This window comes from Emys orbicularis, chromosome 8, assembly GCF_028017835.1.
Source record: "Emys orbicularis isolate rEmyOrb1 chromosome 8, rEmyOrb1.hap1, whole genome shotgun sequence".
NCBI classification, from domain to species: Eukaryota; Metazoa; Chordata; order Testudines; family Emydidae; genus Emys; species Emys orbicularis.
This window is the reverse complement of record NC_088690.1, coordinates 54,564,583-54,591,619: the sequence shown is the minus strand read 5'-3', so window position 1 is coordinate 54,591,619 and position 27,037 is coordinate 54,564,583. Positions and strand designations below refer to the sequence as shown.

The window sequence follows — 27,037 nt, the reverse complement described above, 5'->3', positions numbered from 1 at the left end:
TCCCATCTGAGCTGCTCACAAACAGTTTTCCCAGCATGCAAGCCTCATCCTGAGTGGCTGGGTGCAACTGCAGTCTGCCAGCCACATTTGGGTTATACTTTGGCTCTCGCCAGCCTTGGTTATATTGCAGGATGACCTCAGCACATCCCCAGTCTTCGATTTTCCTCCAGAAATGTATGTCCTGTACTGCCCAGGCCTCTCCTGGACAATACAAGCTATATTAAATCTATTATTTCTTTAATAGAAATAATATGCACATAACTTGCCACTCCAAATGGAGTTTCCCAGACAATTCAATTTAAACACACTGGATTAGATAAAACAGTAAAACAAGTTAATTACAAAGAGAGATTTTAAGTGAGCATAATTTATGAGGCATAAAAGTCAGAAATGGTTACAAGAAAAGTAAAGATAAAATGCAATGTGTGCCTAACTTAACAACCTATATTAAATTCAAAGCAAAGTTTTCTTACCACATGCTTTCAGCAGTCTTACTGACCAAATGTCCTAGGTCAGGACCCCATCCCAATCCAAAGATTGCTTACTTTGTCTCTTCAGGTGCAGTGAATTGATTGGCCGAGAAGTGGGGTGTACCTTGGGGTGTCTGTCCCTCCTTTTTATCATTTCAGTCCTCCTCTTGAAAAATATTTCCGTCAGGGGACAAAAAGTCTGTGGGGAAGGATGTTCCTGGCTGCTTTTTTCTCACCTGTTTGAACTTTCTTTGTCTCCTCTTCCTGCTTGATGACTCTCTGTTTACTGATTAAATGCAAATTAAGCAGAACACACATTCCTTTGTTTAGGACAGACCTGTTTGCCAACCTCTGCTTGTGTAGCATGTGTTAATAACATCATACAGTGAAATCTTATAACTTCACATATAATGTTACCACATCTATTTTATTCAGACAATATTGACCAGCAAATTATGAGTTTTCAAAAAATACCTTACAAGACATGCCTTGTACAAAAATTATTACAATAGTGTGTAGGGTGTGAACACAGGGATACATTCTGTCACAGACCTTTATACCTGTTCAGGATAATCCACCTTTAAACTACAAATATGAAAACTTACAGTGGAGATTCAATAGTAACTCACTCCCCCTCACTCCCCAGCACTTTTTTATAGTAAACTACTGAATAAGGTTCAGATTGTTCACGCTCTGCGACCTAGCACTGTCTGGTTGGCTTAACTACATCTCTCAGGGGTGTGGATTTTTCACACCCTGAGAGAGAGAGTTACGCCAGTGTAACTTTGCAGTGTAGACCCTGTGCAGAGAAACAGCAGGATCAGAGGAGTGCTGAGGTGAGTTTTTTACAACACATTTGTCAAAGCGCTGCCACATGTGCATGCATACCAAAAAAACCCTCCCAGCACTCCATGCAGATCAGTTGGACCCCAGGTTCTGGCCCAGAATTTCTACTTCCTGAAGGGACCCAAATATGCTGATGAGTCCACCAGAAGTCCAGATGCTAATAAACAGAATACACAGTGGCAATACATATCCACAATTGACAGCATATTCCTCAGGTGGGCTTTAACAGAAATAAATGCTACTATCCCTTTCATCAGTGTAGGTCCGTAATCTATAAAGAATGAAATATATAAATTTTAAGACATAATCACTGTTTTGGATCTATTCACTGCTAATGCTGAATTATAAATTTGGAAAGGGCTTCAAATAGCTGAATTTGAATATCCTGCAAAGCCAGTATTTTGTTTTGTTGAAACTATTTCTATTGCTTTGTCCAAAAAAACCTCAAACAAAAAAACTATTTATAATGTATGAAGTTTTCAAATCCACATCCTCATCCTTGCTCTTTGTATGTTAAGTGGAAAATGAAGCAATGTTAACTAACTAAACAGAAAAGAAAAACTAGCTACCAGTAAACACAACATAACAAAGAGAACAATACTTGGGTAGTCACCCAATATTTGCGTGGTCGCAAGAAGAATAAAAGACTATGCTGTATTTTTGCACTCCTGGAACAAAGGGCAACCATCTCTTAATTGAAATCTCTCAAAAAAGCCCACTTCTTCTAGAAAGCCTTCCATAGTAAGAAATGTTGTTATGCTTCTACTGCAACACTGGAAGATATAACCTTCCTCTTGTGCCCGAATGTCTTTGCCTATTTATTTAGGGCTTGATCTTGCTCCTACTGAAGTCAGTGATAAAATTTCCTTTGACTTAAATCACAGTAAAATTGGGATCTATTAGTATCTTAGGTCTTGTCTAAACTTACTGCGCTTTTACCCTAATCATACATACAATGATTTCAAGAGAAATGATTTCAAGAGAAAGATCAAATAAGAAGAAAGGGTATCTTTGCCTTCCACCTAATTACATTGAAACTCTTTGTTCGCCTGCCATTCATTATCAGGGAAGCACTAGGAGGACTGTACAGGGTCAGTTTAGTTTAAGAAGTCATAATTTATTCCTATTCATTGCATCTCCTCAAACTAATAGTTCCACTCAACTGAGTCAAAGACTTTCTCTGTGTCAAGTGACAAAATTATGTTGGGGTCAGACTTCAGTCCAATAAAGTGTTAAGTATATGAATAGTCTCATTGAAGAGCTTTGTTATTTACCTGGCGATGTGCAGGACATTTAGGACTCTAACAGTGTCAAAGGAGTGTCATATTTTGACAAAACAAATCTAGTCTCTGTGTATTTAATTAGGAAGGAGATCCTCCAACCTTAAAGCCAGAACACTAGATAGTATTTTGATCTCAAAGTTAAAATTCTCCCTAACTTTCCCTTTAATTGAAATATTGTATTCATCATCATTTTCATGGGTAACTCTGAACTCAGAACATTATAGATTTGCAGCAGCAGAACAATAAGTGTTTTTTTTACTTATTTTGTAAAATTCTGGTCTAAGGGCTGCATTAGAAGGAAGCAAAAAGATTTCATTGACAACTTCCTCAAAAGATCACATTTGTTATTGGTGGTCTAATTTAAGTAAATTAATATTATCCAGAAACTTTTTTTAAATACTTCTTTTTTAACTAGTTGAGAGTAATAGCCTTATAATATGTTTAAAATTTCCCAGCAATGTTTCTAATATTGGGCTTTTCTTTTATAAAATCCATTCTAAAATGAACACCCTTTGGTAAGCAATTTACTCACTTTGTCTCCTTTTTCTTGACAAGATTATTTTATCTATTTTAACTGATTTGTCATTTTGTCAGATACAAAATTATTTATGTCCTGATCCTGCAAACTATTCCCTGCAGGGGAAACCCCACTAACCTCAATGGGCCTCCATGTGGTTGAAGGGGACTTGCCTTCATGGAGCTCACTGCAGGATTGGGGGCCTTAATTTTCTTTTATCACAATTTTATTTAAAAAAAAACCCTCTAATGTTCCAGTTATGGTGAACTTTTTTTTTCTAGAAAGGAAACTCTTTCATTAATTAATCTGTTATTGTGTCAGAGTTTGTGTGTGATGTAGCTGGAGAAACCACATAGCTTCATTACCACTGTGAGGACATACTCTTTAGAGATACTGTAAGATTCCCTTACATCAGGAGGTATGTCTTTTCTCACACACTCTTTCCGAGAACTGACTGACATGACACTGTGACCAGAGGCACAGGTCCTATGAGAGGGTCTGAAATACTTTGAAATCTGCCATGGTATCCAGGTGGAAACCTTGTAATCCAGACCTGCATAGAAGCTATTGATGGTTCGAAGATAGGTTTCCTCTGCAATGCTTTTGTTCTGAATAGATAATACTTTGCTTTATGAAGGCTAGCTGGTCACTAGTTGCCCCTGAGAGAACAGGATGGTAGATGCTGAACTAAAGTCAGACATGGCGAGGTGATCACAGTAAATTGCAGAAATCTGCAGTTTAAATCTTGGTCCAAAAGGAAGAATATCATGGGACTTTGCCCCAAGAAAGGTGACTGCTAGCCGCCTGAGTCCTAAGTGGATGGCCTTAAGGAGGCCATGAAGACCCCCATAAAGGGGTCAAAGGTGCATTTACCTTGAAAACAGTGACAATAGTTATTAATAGCTTATTCGTTCTTTTTTTAAAAAAATGTGTAGAATATCCTTCCTTGAACCAGGGCTACATTCTCTTATTAAAAGTGGAGTTTTTATATTTTTTATATTCGTTTTGTTGCATTTAGTTTCTTGCATATTTGTGGGCTTTAAATTTTGGGCTTTAAATAAAACGCACCTCACCTCTACTGTTGTGGATCTTGCATTTATAGCACGCTTTTCAACCAAATGACTCACAAAGTACTTTGCAGACTTTACTACAGTATTAGATTAGAAAAGCATGCTGTAAATGCAAGATCATCAGCACCATCAAGTCTGTGGGGACTACATGACTTTACAAATGCAAATACATATGAATTACAGGCAGGGCTGCAACAGGCAACATTTATTCTGGCATTTCCTAACACAGGGGTGGGCAAACTTTTTGGCCCAAGGGCCACATCTGGGTATGGAAATTGTATGGTGGGCCATGAATGCTCACAAAATTGGGGATTGGGGTGCGGGGGAGTGGGAGGGTGAGGGCTCTGGGGTGGGGCCAGAAATGAGGAGTTCAGGGTCTGGGAGGGGGCTCTGGAGTGGGGCAGGGGGTTGGGGTGCGGGGGGGAGTGAGGGCTCCAGCTGGGGATGTGGGCTCTGGGGTGGGGCTGGGGATGAGGGTTTGGGGGTGCAGGAGGGTGCTCTGGGCTGGGACTGAGGGGCTCAGAGGGCAGGAGGGGGATCAGGGTTAAGGCAGGGGGTTGGGGTGCAGGAGAGGGCCAGGGGTGCAGGCTCCGGGTAGTGCTTACCTCACGCAGCTCCCAGAAACAGCAGCATGTCCCCCCTCTGGCTCCTATGTGGAGGCACAGCCAGGCAGCTCTGCACGCTGCCCCATCCACAGGCGCCGCCCCTGCAGCTCCCATTGGCTGTGGTTCATGGCCAATGGGAGCTGCAGAGCCGGCGCTTGGGGCGGGGGCAGCATACGGAGCCCCCTGGCTGCCCCTACACGTAGGAGCTGGGGGGGGGGAACATACCACTACTTCCAGGAGCCGCACGGAGCCACAGCACACATGGACCAGGGCAAGCCCCAGACCCCGCTCCCCGGTGGGAGCTCGAGGGCTGGATTAAAATGTCTGAAGGGCCGAATGTGGCCCCCAGGCCATAGTTTGCCCACCGCTGTCCTAACATCTGAGTGCTTGATTTTTCAACCTTAATGATATTTCAATGCCAGTTTTTGGTGTATAACATATGCATATATATATATATATAATATTTATGGCATAATTTTCACAGTGCTCATTCTCTACACTATTTCAGATATTGATCTCCCTCATATAATGCATGTGTGGGTGCACCCTAGAAGACAATCAGGATTTTAGCTTTCTGTTCAGGAAGCATGGGGGAACTAGCTAATTAAGCAATTAAATAGTTAACTTTAAATTCTTGCCTTGAGTGTTTGAAAATCTTTTTTATGACCCAGAATAAACACATGGGAATAGTCCATGCTCTATATATTTTCCAGGTTTCTGTATGCATTCCAAGGGATGACCTGACGACGGGAGGAGTAGGAGGTGAAATCTCTGGAGAAATGTTGTAAATTATTTCTGTTTTTTCCTCCATAGTATTAATCAGGCCACAATTTGGCAAAATTACACATTTTGGGATTTCTTGTAAGGATCCCAAAGGGAAAAAAATACTACTTCAAAGTCGATTTCACAGGAGAGTTGAAAACCACTTAGGAATAAAGGAGGGAAAATGGGGTCTCCAAAATTGTTGATTACACTTTGGCGAAAATTATAATCAAAGTGGTAAGTTACTTCCAGAGGTAGGACAGCTGGGTTATTTGATTTAGCTTTGATATTCAGTTGTGAGCTTGTAAAACTCACATATGTATTTGTTTAAAAATTGAAGTCCAGTTCTGCTCTGAATATGAGTCCATGTTTATTGACTCATGATGAGCTACACATCTAATATGCTCGGGTTACAAGCAAAGGTGTGTGTTTGTTTTTTTAACTAACAGTCAGCTCTGCACCCTCAACCCCAGATCTGAGAATCCAAGCAGATTTTTCCCCCCTGCTCATACCTCATCCTGAGTAATAATGGTTTTGCAGGCCAAGTTCTGCCCTCCATGACACAAGTGCAGCTCCACTGCTATTGCTTTCAACCAGCTTCCACAGGGTTCACTAACTGGAGTTTAGTAAGCAATTCTGGTCTATATTTAGGTACTTATGTGGCCCCCATAACCGTTGAATCTGAGCACCTTATAGTTCAGGGGTGGGCAAACTATGGCCCGGGGGCCACATCCGGCTCTTCAGACATTTTAATCCGGCCCTCGAGCTCCCGCCGGGGAGTGGGGTCTGGGGCTTGCCCCGGTCCATGTGTGCTGTGGCTCCGCGCGGCTCCTGGAAGCAGTGGTATGTCCCCCGTCCAGTTCCTATGTGTAGGGGCAGCCAGGGGGCTCCATATGCTGCCCCCGCCCAAGCGCCAGGTCTGCAGCTCCCATTGGCCATGAACCACAGCCAATGGGAGCTGCAGGGGCAGCACCTATGGATGGGGCAGTGTGCAGAGCTGCCTGGCTGTGCCTCTGCATAGGAGCCGGAGTGGGGACATGCCACTGTTTCCGGGAGCTGTGAGAGGTAAGCACCACCCAGAGCCTGAACCCCTGGCCCCCTCCTGCACCCCAACCCCCTGCCCTAATCCTGATCCCCCCTCCTGTCCTCTGAGCCCCTCAGTCCCAGCCCAGAGCACCCTCCTGCACCCCCAAACCCTCATCCCCAGCCCCACCCCAGAGCCCGCATCCCCAGCTGGAGCCCTCACACCCACCTGCACCGCAAACCCCTGCCCCAGTTCAGAGCCCCCTCCCAGACCCTGAATTCCTCATTTCTGGCCCCACCCCAGAGCCCTCACCCCCTCCCGCACCCCAATCCCCAATTTTATGAGCATTCATGGCCCGTCATACAATTTCCATACCCAGATGTGGCCCTCAGGCCAAAAAGTTTGCCCACTCCTGTCATAGTTATTAATGTATTGATTCTGACAACTTCCCCCCCAAGGTAGGGAAGTATCATTATTCCCATTTTATGGGTGGGGAACTGAGACTCAGTGACTTAACCAAGTCACACACACAGCCTGTGTGGAGCAGGGACTTGAACCCAAGTCTCCTGAGTCCTAGGCCAGTACGTTCTGCTTCCCATTCCTGTTGTTGATGCATGAACCAGAATAAAATCCAGTTTTATTGCTTAGCTCTGTTGGCCTTTGCAGTGCTGACAAGAGTCCAAAGCATTTAAAATAACCCCCAGAATTGAAAGGACTGTTTTTAATATTAATTTCTGTACTGGAGGTAAACAGTAATTCAGCTGACAGAGAAGAGGGTGAGGCTACATCCCCCTGACCTCTCAGTTCTATTGGGCCCCACTAAAAGAGTAATTGTGTGCCAGCTGTTACAACAGACTGTCCAAGATATCAATTTCTCCTTACACTTAAAAGAGGAAATAGCAGCAGTATTTGAGATACTGTGGGGTAACTCTTGGTAACTGTTGGCTTTGTAATAGTGATGCCATTTTTGTTCTGTGTTTATACATCACTTAGCACAATGGAGTCCTGGTCCAGACAAATGATTATTAATAATAATTAATAAATCAGGTATTCCAAAGGTAGCTTTAACATGTAGTTTTAATTCTGAGTATAAATGTTTGCCCTACTCCTTGGATCACAGCCACGTGCACAAAGTAAAAATCTGAGGGATTCAATTGTGACTTGGACCATTTGACCACACAAAGGAATAGGGAAGAGTAAGGAAACACTCCCCTCCCTCAAGACCACCTCTTATTTCCCTGTGTTCGCCTACCTGGACCTTGGGTCTAGGCAAACACACGCTTATTTCCAGGTGGACAGGGAGTGTCCAGAGTCTTGGCTCTGTCCCCCAACACTGGTTTAAGCCAGCAGCAAATTGCTACTCAACTCCCACCACCATCCAAGGAGGGAGGGAACTGTGCCTCAGAGGGTGTCTTTGAGTCACAGGGCTATTCCTGAGGTGTTGCAGCATATCTACCACCTGAAGTGCCTAAAGCAACCACCTAGCCCTGAGTGATTACACAAAGTAAACTCTTCATAAAGTAAAAATCTAAAAAACAGACCATAACTATCACCTACATCCTGTAATTATAATATCAGTAGAGACACTGGAGTGCTTAAAAAAATCACCTCCCAAATGGTAATATTAAATTTTACCATATAACTGTATATTTAAAAATAAAAGCAGATTTCACTAAACATTTAGAAGCTCAGTACCAGTCCTATTTTCAGGGTGTTAAGTAAAGTCTTGTGTTCCATAGAAGAAGGGTTTTTTGGGAAGTGTCATGTTGACACTTCATCAGTCAGTCGGGTTCTGTGTTAGCAGCAGTTCCACTACTCTATGTAGTCAGTGACTGTTCTTTTCAGCTTGGGAGGAGGGGGAGGGCAGGTTAGAGAGGGGTTCTTTAGAGAGGAGACTGGAAAATTCCACTTAATATCTTTTTCAGGTACAGTAATGGGGAAAATGTGTCTTTTCGGAGACTAGTTTGTTTGGAGTAATAACAACTCATCCTTGGTTCTTGCGTCTCAATTTCTGGAGAGTTTTGGACAAATGTTACTTGTGAATAGTTAATACTCCCGATCATAAACATACTTTAGTACTTTTAGGGCTACATCCTGCACGGTGCTGAGCATCCTCAACTCCCAGTGATATTAGTTAGAGTTGAGGATGCCCAACACTTCACAGGACTGGGCCCTATGGTGCTTCATATTTTCAAAATTCTTTACAAACATGCTAATTAGTATGGTGATGTGTGCAGCTGGATAACTACTGAAACTGCACAACATGCCTGAAGCGTAGGTAAATACCATCATCCTAATTTTACAGATGTGCAAATTGAGACAACGGAGAACATAACCTGTGACTTAAGTCACACAGCAAATCAGGGATTATAACTTGGAAGTTCTGGCTCCTAGCCCTGCATGCAATTCCCTAGACACATTGTCAAATTGTAGCAAAGAAGTCTTCAGGGATCTACAAAGCCACAGCATGTATTGAAAGTTAAGATGATGTTTCCATTAAGGATGAAAGATGGATGGATCAATTAAGATAAAGTAAGAACTAACATGCAGATCTGTCCTAGAATTAAGCTGAAACTTTGTAAATATTCAAATACCATTTTCCCCCAGTAACTGTTTTTCATTGCCTCTGCACTGTCTAGCTCCAGCAGGGACTGGAAAACTTGAAAATTTGCCCTGCACTATTGTGAACTCTAATTCAGAAGCCCCCTATGCTAACTATGATGATTTAAATTGTTATAAAAGTTATCAGCCTATGATTGATTTTTTTAAGTTGAAATTTTAAAGTCATTTTAAAACCAAATATAGATTTTTAGAAAGCAAGCATGCAAATATTTTTAGTGTTTCAATTGCTTTTGATCGGCTCTTCTAGAATTGTGTTTAGCTACTTTAAAGTCCACCATTATATGAGAGCTTAATCCTTAGGTGGAACTGGTACCTTTTTGATAGTTTTTAAGATAAGCATATTTTTTTTTTTATTTGTAAGGAGGTAGATCAAGGTTGGAAAGAGAGTGAGAAAATGTCATCTTACTTCTGTTTGAAGGAGGGAAATACAATTCTCTACCCTGAAAGTCATAAAATAAGCCAGCAAATTGATTCCAGTTGTCTCCTCCCATTATGCCAATATTATGTCTTTTATAACACATTAGTCATTGTATATTCAACATGTTACATTTCATACATACAATATTTTGGGTCTCATTGTAAAATGTGTATTTGGTATTAATCTTCTCCAGATTTACTTCCATGCCAGATGGAATCATAATGGAATATGCAACACTAACAGCCCTTCAACCATAAAATTTCCAAAACTCCTAAGTGGCATTGTTTTCTTGCATTTCTCTCAAATGAATACATATCACTCCCTGTCTGTACACTGTGGTCTGGACCGCAGAGTGGTGTTGAGTCCCATGTTCCTTTTAATTAATATACCAAGGGCCAAGTTACACCCTCGGGTGCATATACATAATTCCCAATAAACTCACTGAGACCTCTCTGTATGTCCTTTAAGTTAGAATTTGGTCTAAAGAGTCAATACTGAAGTAATGAGCTGCTGTAGCACGTTTACTAGATGTGTTTAGGCATAGCCCACCATCTGTTGGGGAAGCAGTTGGAAAAGAGGGGGTATGGTCTAGAGTAGACTCTAATGCAGGAGTGGGCAAACTTTTTGGCCTGAGGGCCACATTGGGGTGCGAAACTGTATGGAGGGCTGGATAGGGAAGGCTGTGCCCCCCAAACAGTTTGGCCCCCGCCCCCATCCAACCCCTCCCACTTTCTGCCCCCTGACTGCCCCCCTCAGAACCCTCCACCCATCCAACCCCCCCCGCTCCTTGTTCCCTGACTGCCCCCTCCCAGGACCCCCACCCCTAACCGCCCCCCGGGACCCCATCCCCTATCCAACCCACTCCCTGTCCCCTGACTGCCCCGACCCCTATCCACACCCCTGCCCTCCGACAGGCCCCCCGAGACCCCACCTCCTGTCCAATCCCCCCTGTTCCCCATCCCCTGCCCCCCCAAATCTCTGCCCCATCCAACCGCTCCCTGCTCCCTGTCATCTGACTGCCCCCCAGGACTCCCTGCCCCATATCCAACCCCCTGGTCCTGGCCCCCTTACCATGCCACTCAGAGCAGCATGTCTGGAGCTGCGCCTCCTGGCCGGAGCCAGACACACTGCCACGCTGCCCTGCCTGAGCATGCAGCCCAGCCACCTAGAGCACTGCCCGCGCAGCGGTGTGGCTGTGGGGAGACGGGGGACAGCAGGGGAGGGGCCAGGGGCTAGCTGCCCGGCCAGGAGCTCAGGGGCCGGGCAGGATGGTCTCACAGGCCGGATGTGGCCCGCGGGCCATAGTTTGCCCACCTCTGCTCTAATGGTTGAAGCACATCACTGAACATTGGGAGCTATGGATTGTACACACAACTTTTCAAACTCTGGCTTGCTGACCAAATCAGTCAACGCATCTGCAAAATGGGGAAATAATGCTTGAGTAATAATATTTCATTAATATTTGTACAGAAAAAAGGTGCTCTTTCTAGAACATTAACACTTTCTGTGATGCCTTCATTGTCATTTTTTTTATAGTACCTACATTTTCTTTTCCTTTGCTGAATCTGTTTTCTTTCCATAGCTTGTTTTTCTTTCCGTGCAAGATTGCTTTATATTTTTGTATTTATTTTTCTCATTTTTAATCCATCTTTAGTTTATCATCTCATTTCAAAACTTGATCCCCATTCCCTCCCATGGACTGTATTTCTGAACAGCTGCACTAGCCAGAGAAGTGATTTGGCTTCAGAAACTAATGACGTGCTATAGTAATTAAAATGAGAATTTTAGTTGTCTAGCAACTGCTTTATTTCCACATGTAGAGATTGTTTCTGTTGACTTTACTAAGAGAATCCAAACTATGGTGTAAACAGGAAAGAAGGAGATGCCGCTCTTTTTCTTTCTTTTTTTTCTATTTTGGTCAGTTGCTGCTTGTTTATGTCTTCATAATGAGTTGAAATTCCTCAGCTCAAGCCGTATGTGATGGGTGATTCTCCAGAGGCTCAGTTGGTCAGGTTAAGTATCCAAGAATTCAGATGTTTGTCCAAAGCTAGAGAAACCCCTGAACCTCAGTCTCTTGAATTTCTTGTCCCTGATCTGCTTTCCTTTCTTGTTTTCCCATCCTTTTCACTTCACCAATGACGCAGACAGACATCCCTATGGCTGCCTCCTTTTCCTGGTGTCTTTATGCTTTCTTCCATGTTGCTCCCTTGCGTTTGAAATACCCTCCCTAAAACTGCACTCCCAACTACCTCTCTTGATTTCCGCTGCCTTACCAATGGGAAGTGAAAAAAGGGACAGGTACAAAACCTGAATTAACTATCAAGATAAGTAACTGCTTTGGGCCTAATCCATCTTCCATTGGATTGAATGGGATCTGGACCAGGCCATTATTGAGTAACCTCATTATTATTACCCTTGTTCTTCTCTTGCTTCCTCATCCTTTTTTGTTGTTTTAATTTGTAATCCTAACATTTTTTTACATGATGAATTTAAATCATACTTTTCAGGGTAGGGATCACAGGTGGAATCCTGGCCTCGATGAAGGCAATGGGAGTTGTGCTGTTGATTTCAAAGGGGCCAGGGTTTTACCTAATTTCTTTACTAAGTTTTGTGAACTGCGTGCCATATATTTTGGCACTCAAAAACCAGCAGTAATGATATGGCTATGGATCTGGATCAAAATTTCTTCAAAATTCAGGGATATTCAGACCCTTCAGTAATCCAGATTTCTTTGGCCTAGAGATCAGGCTGGCAATCGCACAAAAATTACCCTCGTGAGTTATCTGGTACTTCCTGATTTAGGCCTGGCTGGAAATACTATCAGAGTAGCTTTTCTCACACTACTGTCACGTCGAGAGAAAGGATAGTCCAGCTATTAGGGCAGTAGCCTCAGAGTCAGGAGACCTGGGTTCAGTTCTTTGCTCTGGTTCAGATTTCCTCTGTGATTTTGGGCAAAACACATGGTCTCTCTGTGCCATAGTTCCCTATCTGTAAAATGGGGGTAAAACATGAAAGATGGTGTGTTAATGGGGGCCATATGAATACTTACGATAGATATTTCTGCTTTTGGATAAAATAAACAGGAAATACAGAGACATATGAAAACTTTAACTTTTTTCAAAGCTCAAAAAAACCGAGTAGGGTTTTGACTGAGGTTCAAACTGGGGGTTCTTTTATTGGAACCACTTTACCCATCTATTGTAATAACTATTCCTAAATTACTGTGCTGAAGGTGCTTATTCATCAATTTTTCTGATGGTGTTGCTGACTCATCCACTAGTTATATGTAGTGCATCAGAGACCCATTGAGTAGAATTTAGGGGCCCTTTGTGGATAAAATAAATTATATTTGCTGCAGTGCCCTAGGGTTGGCTTTCTTTTAATGTTCAGCTTTATAAAAAGGTAAACGCAAAAGGAGTCCATTTATCACAGGCAGCACTTGAGGGAAATTGATCCCATGCCTTTAAACAAAAACATATGAAATATGCACTTACATTTCAGCATTCAGTATGAATTAACTTAAATTCTATTGCATATTTATGTAAGAATTAATAACATACCAAGTGGACAGTTCTTGATTTTCTCTGTCGTCCCGTATTTCTCATTAAGATCCCCCTGCCTCTTTTTGTTCTTGGCATTATCTCATTGTCTGTCACATTAAAAATTTTCTTGAACAAGAAGAAAACAAAATCAGATTTTGACAGGTTTTTCTTTTTAAAATATGGTTTTCAATCAGAGCTGTAGACTCATGAGCTCATTCGCTTCCTTTCTACCAACTTTCTATCCCTATGCTAATCCTTGAATAGTGATTTTGACTGATAGAACTTGGATGACCAACAGAACCATTGGAGATGTTATCCTTCTAGGTATGATATCACTGGTCTAAAAAGGTGCCAGATTATTAGCATTGGAAGTTGGATCAGGCCCTGAACAGATAAAACATAAGTACTAAATATTCGTTTATGCAGGTATTTTCAAATTAGAGCTAGTCTGCCATACTGCAGATAAACAATGGGAAATTTTCAAAATGTGTTTTATGCTGTGTGCTGTGCAAAAGTCACAATGCAAATAGTGCTATACAACTGCACATTAGGCATGTATTTTAGTTTATCAACTATAGTCCATCACTTGGATGTTTTATGGCACCCATAATTAAGTCAATGGGAGTTCTGCTTGAGTAAGGATTGTATAAGTAATTCAGGATCAAGCCCTGGTAACTACATTAGTCCAGATCCTATGCTGAGCTGTGCTTAGTCCAGGACAGTGATTAATTTATAATGAAAGATTGGCCCGGGCTCAAGTAATTTTTTTACTTTCATAACTGACGCACCAAGCCCAGAGATTCCGGGGCTATGAGGTGCCTAGAGGTGCTGGACTCAGCTCTGGCAAGCCCCAGCACAAATTAAGCACTGCTCCAGGACAAGGGAGGTGAAACAAAGGTGGTTTTCCCTCAGTCCAGGGATCAGCAGGTCCCCTGATGTAAGTTAAAGCAGTCACAATTGCCTGGGACCTTTCTAGCAGTCAGGGATTTCTGGGGGGCGAGGGATACCTGGCCATGTCTGCATATCTGCTGCCTTGCCCTCTACTTCGGGCAGGTGTGTTGTGGTCTACAAGCTGTTACAATGTGTCTTTGCCACCTGGAATCCTTAGATGGCTGGTTAAACTGGGTTTATAGCTGCTTTGTGCTGCTGATCTGCACAAAGCAGCTGGAATAGTGCAAAAGACCCAATCTACATCTCTACCCCGATATAACGCTGTCCTCGGGAGCCAAAAAATCTTACCGCGTTATAGGTGAAACCGCGTTATATCGAACTTGCTTTGATCCGCCAGAGCCCGCAGCTCTGCCCCCCCGAGCACTGCTTTACCGCGTTATATCCGAATTCGTGTTATATTGGGTCGCGTTATATCGGGGTAGAGGTGTATTTTGTTTACTTAAAGTCCCCCATGCATTTTCAACTAGATGCAATTTTCTTCTTCCATTTTTGTCTTGAAATATATTGTGTTGCCATGCACCATTCAATGGGTGTCACATTCCACCCTGTGATATGCAGCAATGGCTTTTTAAAACTCTGCTTCCAAACGGAAAGGAGGGATGGAATGATTTCCCAGGCTCTGATAGAGTTCAGCACTCCCATGAAAACTCCTAAATCATCCCTGCCAAAGAGGACATCCAGGGGTCTCATAACAATATTTTGAAGAGCAATTTTTTTGGCCTTTGAAATACAAACTGTTGCACTGATTTATAAGAATTTTCAAAAATTTCCCACTGGATGATACTCCCACTTGCCCCCGAAATTACTCAAACTGGAACATGGTGCAGTACTGTAATAATATTCAGTGAGCCAAATTCAGCTCTGTTGCAAAGGTGCATAAACTCCTCTGAAGATAAAGCTCAATAGAATTGCATCCCTTATACCAGTGTTAAATTTGGCAAAGTATATCTGAAGGAACAAAGTATAAACACATCCAGCAAAGCGTGTCTTAATAAAAATTTGTTAGCAAGGTTTCTAGGTCTCTTTGCTTAGTGGCTTCCGGTGTTATGGTTATGAGAAAGTATGTGTGTTCAAATGGGGAAATAAATTAATAGATTCCACAGCCTCTCATCGTATGCTTTGCAAACTGCTATACAAGATTCATCCTGGGTTAATGGGAACGCTAATATGGGAAACCCTTTTCATAAATACTGGCCCCAATCCTGCAAACACACATGCTTAACCTTATATACATGAGCAGTCCCACTGAAGTAATCTGAGGGTACATCTACCCTATGACACCAAGTGTCAGAGCCCAGGTCAATTAACTCAGGCTCGTTGGGCTCCGGGGCTAAACATGGCAGTGTGGACATTCGGGCTCAGGTCTCTAATTATAATTGCAGTGTAGATGTACCCTAAGTGAACTCCATCATTTGGCATCAGTGGAGGTTAAAGTCAGTGTGATGATTCACATGCCTAAAGTTGTGCATGTGTGTAATTGCTTGCAGGATCAGGACCATTGTCAGCGCATCTCTGATTCTAACTTCAGGGATGGCTACATTTCTGTTGTTGCTGTTTTTATCTAAAGTTTGTCAAGCACTTTGGGATCCTTGGAGACATTGTAATAATGTGAGATATCAATTAATAATTTTAATATTGTAATTGTAACAAATTTAGACCATTGGATTATATTATGGAGAGATGGATTACAGTCCTTAATATAGCTTCAGAATGGTCTAATTAGATTCATATATTTGCATAATCTGTATTTTCTAATCTGTATTTGTATAATCTGTTATCTCCTGTGTAAATGAGTTCTAACTCATCAAACTTTTCCATGTAGGTAAGCCCCCAGAATTAGTGGGAACCTTCTTACTGTAAGGCATTTGATACAGTTCCACATGGGGAATTATTAGCTAAATTGGAAAAAATGGGGATCAATATGAAAATTGAAAGGTGGATAAGGAACTGGTTAAAGGGGAGACTACAGCGGGTCATACTGAAAGGTGAACTGTCAGGCTGGAGGGAGGTTACTAGTGGAGTTCCTCAGGGATCGGTTTTGGGACCAATCTTATTTAATCTTTTTATTACTGAACTTGGCACAAAAAGTGGGAATGTGCTAATAAAGTTTGCGGATGACACAAAACTGGGAGGTATTGTCAATACAGAGAAGGACCAGGATATCATACAGGAAGATCTGGATGACCTTGTAAACTGGAGTAATAGTAATAGGATGAAATTTAATAGTGAAAAGTGCAAAATCATGCATTTAGGGATTAATAACAAGAATTTTTGTTATAAGCTGGGGATGCGTCAGTTGGAAGTCACAGAGGAGGAGGAGGACTTCAGGATTGATCACAGGATGACTATGAGCCGCCAATGTGATATTGCCGTGAAAAAAGCTAATGAGGTCTTGGGATGCATCAGGCGAGGTATTTCCAGTAGAGATAAGGAGGTGTTAGTACCATTATACAAGGCACTGGTGAGACCTCATCTGGAATACTGTGTGCAGTTCTGGTCTCCCACGTTTAAGAAGGATGAATTCAAACTGGAACAGGTACAGAGAAGGGCTACTAGGATGATCCGAGGAATGGAAAACCTGTCTTATGAAAGGAGACTCAAAGAGCTTGGCTTGTTTAGCCTAACCAAAAGAAGGCTGAGGGGAGATATGATTGCTCTCTATAAATATATCAGAGAGATAAATACCAGGGAGGGAGAGGAATTATTTAAGCTCAGTACCAATGTGGACACAAGAACAAATGGATATAAACTGGCCATCAGGAAGTTTAGACTTGAAATTAGACGAAGGTTTCTAACCACCAGAGGAGTGAAGATCTGGAACAGCCTTCCAAGGGGAGCAGTGGGGGCAAAAGACATATCTGGCTTCAAGACTAAGCTTGATAAGTTTATGGAGGGGATGGTATAATGGGATAGCCTAATTTTGGCAATTAATTATCTTTGACTATTAGCGGTAAATATGCCCAATGGCCTGTGATAGGATGTTAGATGGGGTGGGACCTGAGCTCCTACAGAGAATGCTTTCCTGGGTGTCTGGCTGGTGAGTCTTGCCCACATGCTCAGGGTTTAGCTGATCACCATATTTGGGGTCGGGAAGGAATTTTCCTCCAGGGCAGATTGGCAGAGGCCCTGGGGGGGTTTCGCCTTCCTCTGCAGTGTGGGGCATGAGTCACTTGCTGGAGGATTCTCTGCACCTTGAAGTCTTTAAACCACGATTTGAGGACTTCAGTAGCTCAGATATAGGTTAGGGGTTTGATACAGGAGTGGGTGGGTGAGATTCTGTGGCCTGCCTTGTGCAGGAGGACAGACTAGATGATCATAATGGTCCCTTCTGACCTTAAAGTCTATGATTCTATGATTCTTCATCCTCAATCTCTAAATTGATATTTTGGCAGAAAACTTTTGTTTAAAAAATTCTGTTTTTCATGGAAAAGAAAGAAAAATGATTCCTCCCTCCCCGCTTTTCCACCTTCCTCTCCCTTTTCTCCTTCCCTTCCCCCTTTTTGCTGCTGAAAGTGTTTGAGATTTGGTTTTGATTCTTAGTGGGTGGAAAATGGAACATTTTTGCAGAAAATTTGGGGAATTTTTTTTCATTAATAAGTTAACCATCTGTCAATGGAAAGCTTATAATGTAATGGTTCTTTTTTGATGCCATATGACTCCCTGTGTTTCTCATATTCTTCCCTAACCAGGTCTTCCACCTTAGGGCTTCTCTACATGTACAGTGCTGCAGTGGTGCAGCTGCACCATTGTAGTGCTTCAGTGAATCTAGATAGGACCATATCTACAGGCACTGACTTTCCATTGTGCCGGGGGTGGGGAGGGTGGTGCTCGACCCCTGTCCCCGCCCCAGTCCCCGCCCCCACTCCACCCCTTCCCTCAAGGCCCAACCCTTGCCCCAGCTCGTCCCACACCCACTCCACCCCCTTCCCTGTGTGCACTGCGTCCTCACTCTTCCCCCCTCCCCACCCAGCCTCCTGCATGCCACGAAATAGCTGATTGCAGCCAGTGGGAGGCACCGGGAGGGAAGGGGAGGCGCTGATCGGTGGGGTTCGGCAGGGTCCCTGGTGGGCAGGAGGTGCTCGGGGAGGTGGAGGTGCTGATAGGGAGGCTGCCGGTGGGAGCTCAGCACCCACCATTTTTTCCCCGTGGGTGATCCAGCCCTGGAGCACTTACGGAGTCGGCGCTTATGGCCATATCACTTTCACTGTTTCCCCTGTAACAGCTGATTTAAAGAGGTGTCATGGCGATGCTCTTTGTTTTGTTTTAAGCATGATAAGAGCTATGCAAACACAGTGAAACCTGAAATCCCACGAAACATGTCAAGCTTTCTCCTGTAGTAAAAATTTGAAACTCAGCCCAGGTTTACTGAAAGGTTTAAACCTTGCATGATTTTGACTTGATGTTTAGTGGTTTTGACTGGCTTTAGCCTTGAACTATAGGGCTTGATTGACACTGAAACTCAGGGAATGTGAACCAGTACCAAAAACAATTTGCATAAAGCGCTGTCAAGCAAATGTGCCAAATTGTTCACAGCTCTGTTAGTAAGATCATTGGCAGCTGCAGCGGAAATACAGAGCCTTGGACTCTGGTAATTTATTTTACTTTCTCGTGTTGATTTGATGCTGTTCACAAATGCAAAATATTAAGGGTCATAATTCTCTTAAGGACAAATTCAGTCCTGATGTAAATGTCTATGTAGTGTCATAGGAATTGTCACGTTGGATCTGACCAGCAGTCCAGCTAGTCCAGTATCCCAGCTATGATGGTGGCTTGTCCCAGATGCTTCAAAAGAAGGTTCAAGAAACTCCATAAATGTTATGGCATAACATGTATAAGGAAAGTTTTCTCCTAACCCAGAGAATTCATGATTAGCATATGTCCTGAAGCATGAGAGTTTATGTACCATTATAACTGTGGTGGTTCTCAATATCTGTATCCATATCTAATCCTTTAAAAATCTTCTTATTCTTGGTCTCAGTGATATCTCGTGGCAGCAAATTTCATAGGTTAATTACATATGGTATTATTTACACAATAAGTTTCTTTTTTTAGTTTTATGCTTACTTGCCTTAACCCTGTGAACCAAAGGTTCTCAATCTTTTTTTTCCTGAGGTCCTCCGCAACATGCTATAAAAACTCCATGTCCCACCTGTGCCACAACTGTTTTTCTGCATATAAAAGCCAGGGCCAGCATTGTGGGTAGCAAGCAGGGCAATTGCCTGGGGCCCAAGCCACAGGTGGCCCCGCGAAGCTAAATTGCCCAGGCTTCAGCTTCAGCTCCGGGTGGCGGGACTCAGGGCCCCAGTTTCAGCCCCATGCGTTGGGGCTTTAGCTTTCTGTCCTGGGCCCCAGCAACTCTAATTCCAGCCCTGCTTGGCTACCCCACTGAAACCTGCTCACGGCCCCCCAGGGGGCCCCTAGTCCCTGGTTGAGAACCACTGCTGTGAACAGTCCCATTGGCTTCAGCAAGGATAATCACATGAGTAAGTTGACAAGAATTTGGCCCTTGATGTTTTCCTACCGTATCCATTTTATTTAGTATATGATTTACATGGCAAATGTTTTTCTGTCTGTTTTCATATCGCACAATGAAAATAAAGGCATACCTTAGCTTAGAGGTTTGTTTGTGTGTTTGTTTATTGTCCTACAGATATCCCCAAATCGGATATTGCAACTCTTGTCTTTTTTATTTCTGGGCTGCTGTAGTTACCTGATATGGATCCAAATCCTGCTTGTCTTATCAGGAGGATAGCTTCACTGACATTGGTGGAAGTGCTTGATCAGGCAAGCAGGACTTTTAGCATTGGCAAGTCTTTTACCACGCAACTTTCTCAGTGATTTGATAACCACGCTTCTAACATGGGTCTAGGTGACAGGATCATTGCTCATAGCAGTCAAAACATTGATCAAAGTAGTACCTACAACTTGCAATAAACACTGCTATGGAAGATTTGCATGCTGTCTTGTGACATGAATATTATTTTTTCTTGTAGGTGCTGAAGTGGGTAGAAGAAGCGGTGCAGGCCTCCAAAGTGCATCTCCTATCCACAGACCATTTAACCTTGGCAGTAAATACTTGGCAAATTCCTTTTGATCCCAGTCTGAAAGAGGTCACAGTGTCACTGAGTGGCCCTTCTCCAGTAATTGAAATTCATGATCCATTAGGTGAGATATCCATATATTCCTTTATATTTAGTGGGGAAAAAAATAAACAAGACAACCCAGCTTTGCACTCTCCAACAGGAAAGGCCAGGTCCTTTTCCCATTGAAGTCAGTAGACCAAGTTCTGCTTCCGTACACCTATGTGGCTCTTGAATAACTCAGCTGAGTTCAGAGAGTTACTCTGAATTTATACTAATGCAACTACGAGCCCAGTGGTAAAACTTTGATTGACTTCAGTGGGAGCAGGACTGGGTCTAAACTTCTTTGTATTATTTTGAAACCTAGCTGATCAGTCTATAAGAAAAGTTGGAGGAGTATATAGCCAGAAGGTTACTCAGCAGTTTAATCACATAATTCCCAGAAATGTAAATGGCTAAAATACTTCCTGACTTTTCTTAATTAACTTGCTTGCATGCAGGGTGCCACATTGCTAGCTTCAAAGACTGGAATAGCTTGTGTTTATTCACAAAATAGGCACTGTTTCCCCTGCTTTATTGCTTATGCTCAAGTATGCTTTCCATGGCAAGAAAGAAATTCTTACAGTTCTAAAAAAAATCTTACACTTTATGCCAGATTTGTACTGGCATAAATCTGAAGTAATCCATTGATTTCAGTGGAGTTACTCTGAATTTATACAGCAGTAACTGGGATTGTTGTCTGGCTCAATATTTGCTTCACAGTAGAAGCACCCACCTCCCTTTGACACTTTAAGCTATTGTTTTGGAAGTTGACTGGAAAAAGCCTATTTGAGAGTAACCAACTCTTAAATATGCTTTTCTCAGTGAAAATAAAGTTTGTAAAACTTTGAAAACAGATACGGGGACTTTCCTCCTACTTGCTCCAAGAATGTATTCTGGAGTGATGAGTCCTAGAAGCATGAAAAAGGCCTATTTTGTTCATCTGGGGAGAGACCTGGAAGATCCAGAGTGAGATTTTCAAAAGGGCTTAAGGGAGGTGGGTGCTTAAATCTGTTAAACTCTCATGAAAAATCCCCAATTAGTGCAGAATTCTATTCTACAGTGGTTTTTAGTGCTTTATCCAATCTAGTATTACAGATGAATTACTCTGAAGGGTTTTCTTTAGTGTGGCCATGAGGTATGGATCTGCCCAATTCTAAAAGTGATAGCACTGTAAATAGTCACTGCTAGCATGAAGGCATTTGGTCTTTTAATGCCATTATAAAGTCTTTTAATTATCTTATTTAACAGCTGTGCCCTCTGATGACACCACAACCACAACATACAACTTTTCTTTCTTGACCCTTGATGATTTTCTACCATATCCATTTTATTTAGTATCTGATTTACATGGCAAATGTTTTTCTGTCTGTTTTCCTATCGGTTTTGGCTATATCATGTCATATGTGTACAGCAGGGCTGAACTGGAGCTCAGCATCTGAACATACCTGAATATGGTAGCTGGCCCTTACTAGTTATGAACCAAACCAAAACCAAGAATCAAACACACCTGAACCGTGAGAACATTCCAATTCAAACTCTGCATCATGTGCCCATAGTTATTTAGTGGTGAAAAAAAGAATGTAGGTTACTGATCTGGAATACTATTTATAAATAAAGGTATTTTTAATAGATTATTACTCCTTTATAAGTTAGAGTCCTTAGGAGCCTGTGTAATGCTCCAGAAATTAAAATTCAAGATTGTGCATTCTGGACTCTGAGTGACTTTCAGCTGGAGATTTATTTTGAGCTCTTTAAAGTGTCTATGAAATGTTCCTTTTCACAGCATGGGTTCTCTGCAAGGCACCCCGGTCAAGTCTTCCATCTGAGGCATTCCTCCTTTGTTTACAGGAAGGGAGACTTTGCTTAGAGTGTGTCTCTGAAGAGCACGATTAACAGTTATGTGTGGTGTTCTGCCTTAAATACTAGCTCTGCCAGATGTGCTTTGTTTACTTTGTACACTTTAAAAATGCATATCACCCTTTGTTGTTTAAAGTGACTTTCAAATCATGGGTAATCTGGGAAAATGCGTTTAAGGGTTGCATGACAGTGCTTTCAGTTTATCATGTCCGGGGGCTTCATCCTGTAAACATGGACTGCCAGAGTTGGGTTTACTGCCCTGAGTAGTCCCTTTCACTTCAGTGTGACTATTTGCTGCATTAAGCACTAAATCCGGTACTCTCTGATTGCAGGATCAGGGCCTGAATCAGAAAACAATTCCATCCCTTTGTTCTTTGTAACGTCCCAGATCCTTGGCTGTGCTGTGCAGCTGCTTGTGACACACCACCAGCACAACCCAGCCCCAACGCCCTCGTGTACAGCCCCAGGAAGATCACCCCACTTTGATGGGATGCACCACTTGTGGCACAGAGGTCCCTATTCTTCGTCCTCCCTTCACTGCTGACATCAGGGGGAAGATTGGGGAGAAAAGGACATGGCCAGTCTGTCCCTCTACCCCTTTAATTGTCAGCTATATCAGTACCTGGTAGGCTGCTCTAATTTACACCAGGGACCAATCTGGCATGCTCACAACTCAGAATCAAAGGAATGCTCACCTGCATTGTGTGCTTCTCAGCCTCCTCTGAGGATCTGGACAGATATAGCCAATCGGCCCTTCTTGTTCATGTTCTAAGGGCCAGATTCTCATCTGGTTTAAATCAGCATAGCTCCAAATTAGTGGAGATATGCCAATATACATCAGCCAACAATGTGGCCCATATATCCAGTACCCAAACTTGAGCCCTTTTCCTGCACTTGAGCCTCATCTGTTGTTTTGGAGCTCTTCCTCATATTGTTCAGCCACGGATGGCACTTAATGATTAGCAGCGTAGGTAATTGAGCGTCTCTTTAGAGAACTGATTCTAGCCTATAAACTTATCTGAGTACCAAGACATTATGAAAACTGGTACTCCCTTACTGAGGCAGAATGTACCTGATAGCCAGGCTAAATTCACAATGAAAATTTAAGAAGTTTGAACAAGAGTGGGGAACTTCCTTAAAGTTAATACACTGGTGCAGCACCAACAGTGCTAGAAACAGTGGAATTGCTAGTGGGGACTGGCTAACAGTGTTTCTACCACCATGCCATCTACCTTGCTAAGTGCAGGTCTAGAGGACAGAAGGGTGAGCATGCTGGCAGCTGGTCAGTACTATCAGTGCCATCACTGATGGAAGAATTCTCTAAAATTCTGAATGAAAACTGGCCATAGACAGCATCTGCCACCGAACCTCTACGTCTCATTTGCCATCAGTTTGTTCTGGGAAGAAGACAAAGTTATTTGCCTGATAATTTGATTCTTATATCAGTAAGTCATTACTCACCACACAGAGATGTATTAAAGTTATTAAATGAATGGAAAAGTTAGAATGACTCTTTGAGCATTTTTAGAATCCTGACAAAGAATTTCCAGTAACAGCTTGAAGTTGGAGATTACTGTAAATACCATAAAATGAGCTAGCTAATAAGTCATATAGTAACCATATGTGTGACATGGCTAAGAGAAATTAATTTACTCCATGTTTACTTGTGTTTTAGGTAAGCAGATGAGGAAAGGATCTGGCTTGAATGAGTTGCTAAATATCCATAACTCTGCAAAGGTGGTGAATGTAAAAGATCCAGAACCGGGAATGTGGACGATTAAGGTATTAGCTTATTGTCTCTGTGTATGATGTGCAGTCACTAATTTTGATGGCAGTAGAATTAAAACTTTGCCCAGGTAGTAGAAAAATTAGAGAGTTATTTTAGGTCAATTCCTGCCTGCTTGTCCTTTTCCTGTACACAGGAGCAAAACACAGTGATCACGGTGTGTTTTTGCTGTGCTGTCAGAGAGCATGTGCAGGGGGAGACTGCTGCTTTATGGCTCTCTGTGCACAGTGGGACATGTGAGAGAAAGAGAGCACAATGTGCAGGCCAAGGATTTGGTTTGTAGGCCTATGAACTGTTCAGACGATCTTTTATTTGATGCATTACTCTATGAATGAACATTGAACAGAGAGCGTAGGGCCCAATCCTTCAAACAGACAAGTAAATTTACACATGTGAGTATTGTCATTGCATATGCATTCATAGGATTGGGCCTTAAAAGATTTAGGCCTGGTGTACACTAGAAAATTAGGTCAGCATAACTGCCTTGATCAGGGGTGTGAAAAATCCACACACCCCTGAGCAGCATAGTTAAGATGACCAAAGTCCTGGTGTAGACAGCGCTAGGCAACCTAGCTACTGCCTCTCAGAGATGTGGATCATCTACACTGATGGGAGAATCCCTCCTGTCAGCAAAGGTAGTGTCTATACTAAAGCATTACAGTGGCACTGCACCACTGTAGCATTGTAAGTATAGACAAGCCCTTAGAAAAGCCCTAGATAGATGTAATACCAACTTGTTTACCAGCAATAACAGAACAGGAAATTGGTATTAAGTGAATGAAGGGCCACCTAGAGAACACCTGTTCTTCTTTGAGTGGTGTCCCTATAGGTGCTCCACTCTAGGTGTGCTTGTGCTCCCTGTGCCTTTGATTGGAGATTTTTCATAGCAGTGTCCATTCGGCCTGCACATGCATGTTAATCACATGTTCCATGCTGTTGTTATGTAGCACATCATGGGCGAACCGCTCTCAGTTCCTTCTCACCTACCTTGGCCTGAGGCGGAGCTTTAGCAGTTGTCCTTTTTGAGTTTTACCTGAACTGTGACCCCTTAGCTCTTTTAGTAGTTAGTTTATTATAGTTATTCTTAGTAGTAGTTAGTAGTAGTTTCAGCTGTTGTAGTTTAAAAAAAAAACTTAACCTCCTCCCCCAAATTATTTATTGATATAGCTTTTATATAGTTTCTCCTGGTTTCACACACTGTCTTTTATGTCAAGAGGCAATCCCGATGAGTCACAGACACTTCCGGTGTATCTGTTGCCTCAGGGAATCTCATATATCCCAAAAGTGCAACTTTCTGTCTGGCATTAAAATCTAGAGCCAGAAAAAACAGGGAGATCAAACTTAAATTCCTCATGATGGAGAGGTCACTAAGTGTGGCCTCTGATGCTGGCCAGGAGACACTCCCCCCCACACCCCATATGCCAGTCTCAGAGTAAGTCTGCTTCCTTCACTGTCTCCGAACCGCATTCCTCAGGGGCATCTCAGAGGAACATCCACGATTCCTCTCATAAGACTCCCAAAGATTGTCTCTCGAATTCTCCAGGTAGGGAATCTACCTCAAAGGTGTCAAGGTCTCCAATGACTTCAGCCACTTTGGTGCCCACTGCTGTCTGGTACCCATGAGACTGCTGGCCCCTCAGGTACCGAGGGCACAGTTAAGTATAAAGACTAAAAAATCCCAGGCTCCAAGATGTCCTCCTCTTCTTGCTTGGTATTGAAGAAGCCTGCTCTAGCTTCGTCTGGACTCCCCTTGGAGCATTTGGGATTCATGGTATTGTCAACTCCCTCACCAACTGTCGCTTCAGTGCAGGCCATGGACACAGTACCGACAACATTCTTGGTACTGCAGGTCTGAAATGCCTGACTCACCATTGCTCAACTCTGATATATTCTTGGTACCAAGGACCTCCAGATCTTCAGATTTTTGCCCAGTACCGACAGTTACATGTCATGTTTCTTCCGGTGGTCCACTATTTCAGAGTGAGTTGGAAGAGGAGGATTCTGTTGAAGATCTTGCCTCAGTCTCTCAAATATCTGTCCAAGGTTCTCCACACCATTCCTATAGAGGCTGTCTTCCAGAGGTCTCTGAGGAAGTTGATCTTACTCCTGAGAGACATCCACTGCCACTATCTCACTGGAATGAGCACTCATGGATGCCTCCAACCATGCCATATATACCACCTCCTTGACCACACTGGGACCTGTGGGTAGCCTATCACCAGCAATTCTCTAGGGCCTAGAGCACTACCTATCAAAGAGATAAACAACCTTCATCACCCGCCCTCTCCAGGAGATTGAAACATCAAGAAGAAACCTTTGAGGAACAGGAAGCTAGGACTGATGAAGAGATCTCTCCACCAGCTAACATCTCTTTTTCATCTCTGGATGAAGTGATCATGCCACCTCCACCATCTCTGGCTGATGATTTTAAACAGTTCTAAGAGGGTCACGGATTCTTTGCAGCTCCCTCTTGCAGAGATTAAAGAATCACATTATAAGCTTCTTGTCATCCTTCATACAGCTTAATCCTCTTGGACCCTGGAAAGGTTATTTGGCAGACCATGGCCTCAATTCCGTTCACATGCAAGAGAGCAGACAAAAAATATTATGATTCCTCTTAGGACTCAGAATTTTTATTTTCTCATCCATCTCCTAACTCTTTAGTGTTTGAGGTGCTTAAAAAACGTGGAAGGCAGCATCGCGCTAAATCTGTGGCCTATGATAAAGACCATAAGTGCCTCAGCCTGTTCAGTAGAAAATTATATTCATCTGCTACTTTACAATTCAGAATCGCCAACTACCAGGTGTTAATGGCAAAGTGCAACCATTAACATTATACCAAGCTGAACTCCTTTACTGAGTATCCATTCTACCAGCAGAACACAGAGAGCCATTACAGGCAATTATTGCAGAAGGCCAACTGGGCTCCAGAACATCTTTGCAGGCCTCTCTGAAAGCTGCAGATACTGCTGCTCATTCGATTTCTACAGTGGTAGTTATGAGGAGGGACTCCTGGCTTCAGCTCTCAGGATTTATAAGGAGATTTAGAATATGGTAGAAGATCCCAGAGAGATTCCCACCCCACCTAATTCTCAGGTTCCCAGAACCTCAACGCAAGAGACAGGTTCCAGAGGAGAAAACCAGCCACTTCCCAAACTTCAA

The 27,037-nt window shown here is 42.8% G+C and overlaps 1 protein-coding gene across 1 annotated transcript in view; it reads left to right on the top strand.

Annotated features, from left to right (window-relative positions):
- Positions 1-27,037, top strand: part of HMCN1 (hemicentin 1) — a 358,780-nt gene that overhangs the window by 73,217 nt on the left and 258,526 nt on the right. The window contains exons 5-6 of the mRNA XM_065408898.1: positions 20,104-20,275; positions 23,765-23,871. Coding sequence (XP_065264970.1) covers positions 20,104-20,275; positions 23,765-23,871 — 279 coding nt within the window. The remainder of the gene's footprint in view (positions 1-20,103; positions 20,276-23,764; positions 23,872-27,037) is intronic.